Source organism: Procambarus clarkii, chromosome 1 (genome assembly GCF_040958095.1).
Source record: "Procambarus clarkii isolate CNS0578487 chromosome 1, FALCON_Pclarkii_2.0, whole genome shotgun sequence".
In the NCBI taxonomy this organism is placed as follows: domain Eukaryota; kingdom Metazoa; phylum Arthropoda; class Malacostraca; order Decapoda; family Cambaridae; genus Procambarus; species Procambarus clarkii.
The window spans coordinates 51,697,066-51,700,510 of NC_091150.1; the positions used below are offsets into that span (position 1 = coordinate 51,697,066).

General features: G+C 44.0%; 1 protein-coding gene across 1 annotated transcript in view; it reads left to right on the forward strand.

Annotated features, from left to right (window-relative positions):
• The first annotated feature begins 374 nt into the window (after window positions 1-374).
• Window positions 375-3,445, forward strand: part of LOC138363424 (germ cell nuclear acidic protein-like) — a 6,506-nt gene continuing 3,435 nt past the window's right edge. Inside the window, exons 1-2 of the mRNA XM_069322543.1 lie at window positions 375-558; window positions 755-1,092. Coding sequence (XP_069178644.1) covers window positions 375-558; window positions 755-1,092 — 522 coding nt within the window. The remainder of the gene's footprint in view (window positions 559-754; window positions 1,093-3,445) is intronic.

Consider the following 3,445-nt stretch of genomic DNA (forward strand, 5'->3'; position numbering starts at 1 on the left):
CTACATAGCAGGAATCGTTCCCAACCACTCTAGTATGAAGATTCTCGACTCTCTTGCATGATTCATACAAAGTGAACTAATATGAACATTGGTAAACACTTTTGCAATTACTGCATTGCGACGCTTTCGGTATGACAATAACAATAATATCACTGAGACAATAACTGAATAATACTGGTGACACAGTTGTAATCTGACATGTGTTTAATAAGTCAAGGCAAGGTCACCTGCAGAGAGGCTTGACACGCTTTGAAGGTTCCACTAACACTCAGACAAGAGTGAGGTGATAAACGCTTCACAATCTCGACTGGATTTGAAAGGAATCGGTGAAGCTGGCGTCTCCCACTCACGGTCCTGACTTCACCCAATGTCGAATGCTCGATTATCCAGACACACCTACAGTAACCAGTGATTATCCAGACACACATACAGTAACCAGTGATTATCCAGACACACCTACAGTAACCAGTAATTATCCAGACACACCTACAGTAACCAGTGATTATCCAGACACACCTACAGTAACCAGTAATTATCCAGACACACCTACAGTAACCAGTAATTATCCAGACACACAGTAACCAGTAATTATCCAGACACACGTAAAGTAACCAGACATTATCCAGACACACATACACTAACCAGTAATTATCCATACACACCTACAGTAACCAGTGATTATCCAGACACACAGTAACCAGTAATTATCCAGACACACATACACTAACCAGTAATTATCCATACACACCTAAAGTAACCAGAGATTATCCAGACACACCTTCAGTAACCAGTGATTATCCAGACACACCAACAGTAACCAGTGATTATCCAGACACACCTACAGTAACCAGTGATTTTCCTGACACACCTACAGTAACCAGTGATTATCCAGACTCACCTAAAGTAACCAGTGATTATCCAGACACACCTACAGTAACCAGTGATTTTCCTGACACACCTACAGTAACCAGTGATTATCCAGACACACCTAAAGTAACCAGTGATTATCCAGACACACCTACAGTAACCAGTGATTATCCAGACACACCTACAGTAACCAGTGACTCGGTGCTGGTACTGGCAGGTGTCCTGGTAATGATTTCAAAGTGCTGTCTTGGTTAGCTGAAACAGGACGACCTGCTCTCATAAGCATAAGTTCCGAATAAACGCTCACGGCACTAGCTGGGTACCTCGAGGTACCCACACCCCCCTCCAATCAGCCAATCAGAGCCTTTAAGTCCTGCCCGCCAGGTTCAAACCCCTGGCGAGGCCTTCTCTCCCCACCCTCTCAACAGAGGTAGAGTGGAGGTATGGTATTTGTGGGTTTTAGCCTAATGGTCTTTCACCGTGATGACCCCCACTTTACCATACAACACCAACCTCCCCTCCCCAAGGAGGGGAGGTTGACTGATTCAATCAACTCAACTGATTCTGGCTCAACGAGATGACAAAGGTCAACATGGACAATATCACTGAATTCCTCAGACCACAGAGGCCCCAAACATGTCCCATCTCTGCCCATTCCTAAGGAAGTTATGCCCTGCAAGCAACCTGAGGCACATCTTATCAAAATGAGTGGACATGAGCTTGTGCTGAGATATCATCTCTCACAGTGTGACACTGTGAGAGATGATGGCAGGAGGTTGAATGGTAATCTTCTGTCATTCTATTCATCCTGGAATGGTACCGTGGAATGGTACGTTGCTGAAAATTACATGTCAGAAGATAACACGGCAGCCAGGTCAGCAGACTAAAGCTCCAGCAGTCTGGCAGCCGTTGTGGTGCGACGCATAAAGCATCTTTATCTGGTCGTAACTGCAAGATTGAGCGAGTTGGATGAGACATATCGGCAGATGGAGAGAGAGGGAGGAGGAGGGCGGTGGAGGGCGCACTCGCCACCCCGTCCTTCTAACAGAACGTCGTATTTGTTTTACGTATACTCTTCCTAAGGTCAAAAATTGCAGTACTAAAAAATAATGGCATATCACGAAATTGACATCCTGGCCAAGATTGTTTTGGGTCGTCTGGAAGGTTATGATAAGGGGGACTTTAGTACAGCAGTTTCTTGACGTTGGGGAAACCTTAGAAGGATGGGCTGAGATTCGCCAACCTCAGTAAAGTCGCCTGTGGTGGTTAACCTCGGCTGGTGGGACACGAGCCTCGAAGAGAACTTTGGTTTAATGTTTGTTTTGTGGAAAAATATTGTCCCGTGCCAATTTTTTTTTAACTCTGTTGATGCACATTCGAACGTAAAGGTGTTTGTTTCGTAGATATGATGCTCCAACAGGTGAACTTTCCACACTGGTCATAACCGTATATCGGTAAGGTTTGGGATCCATTAATGTGCTGTTGCAGTCACTGTGATGATAAAGCATATTGGTGATGCACACTTCACAGTGAGGTTTTCTTCACCAGAGAAGTTGTTGCTGTCATATTAATGTGACTTTCTGAAATAGCGTGAAACATCTCGGTTGTTAAATTGCTTTCATAGAAGTGTTACCCACTACAAGATAGCGATTTCCCTTCCAATAATCCCAAAATTGAAATGACTGAGCTGCGAGACCTGACCGAATGAGCTGAAGCAAACGTCGCTTAAATAAAAAATAAACTAAATTACGCACATTCTAGATGAACAAAAAGTTTAGTCAGATCATTGTAATGAACTGATAAAATGTACAACCTGAAAATCGGCGTAGCGAGAAGCCCCTAAGGACGCCAGACACGTCGATAACCCACAAGAGTGGGAGATTAAAACACTTCATCAATAAAAAGGGCAATATATAAGATCATTGAATTAAAAATAATATAAAGTGGCAGCTTGAAACGTCCAGTTCAAAACGAAGAAGTGACGAGGAAAAGAGGGCCCATGAATAGGCACTAATAACATAGCTGAACACTTGAGACTTAACTGAGCCACAGGATACTTACACCTTAGACTTTTATACTAACAGAATTAAGTTATATGTATTTATGGTGAGAACAAATATATAATAGTCGTGTCATTCAATCATTATCTGCTAAATAAAGAAGGGGGTGATTAGGAGCTGATTCTTGACTCAGGAAGGACATGTAGGTAGGTACAGAACTACGAGAGAAGAAACACAACGAGGGACCATAACAGAAGCGTAAAAGGAACACAGCTTCACTGGCCACAACACAGATTCACTAGCCATACCACAGCTTCACTGACCAGAACACAGTGCCACAGGCCAGAACACACCTTCACTGGCCAGACCACAGCTTCACTGGCCAGAACACAGCTTCACTGGCCAGAACACAGCTTTACTGGCCAGACCACAACTTCACTGGCCAGACCACAGCTTCACTGGCCAGAACACAGCTTTACTGGCCAGACCACAACTTTACTGGCCAGAACACAGCTTCACATGCATGAACACAGCTTCACTGGCCAGACCACAACTTTACTGGCCAGAACACAGCTTCA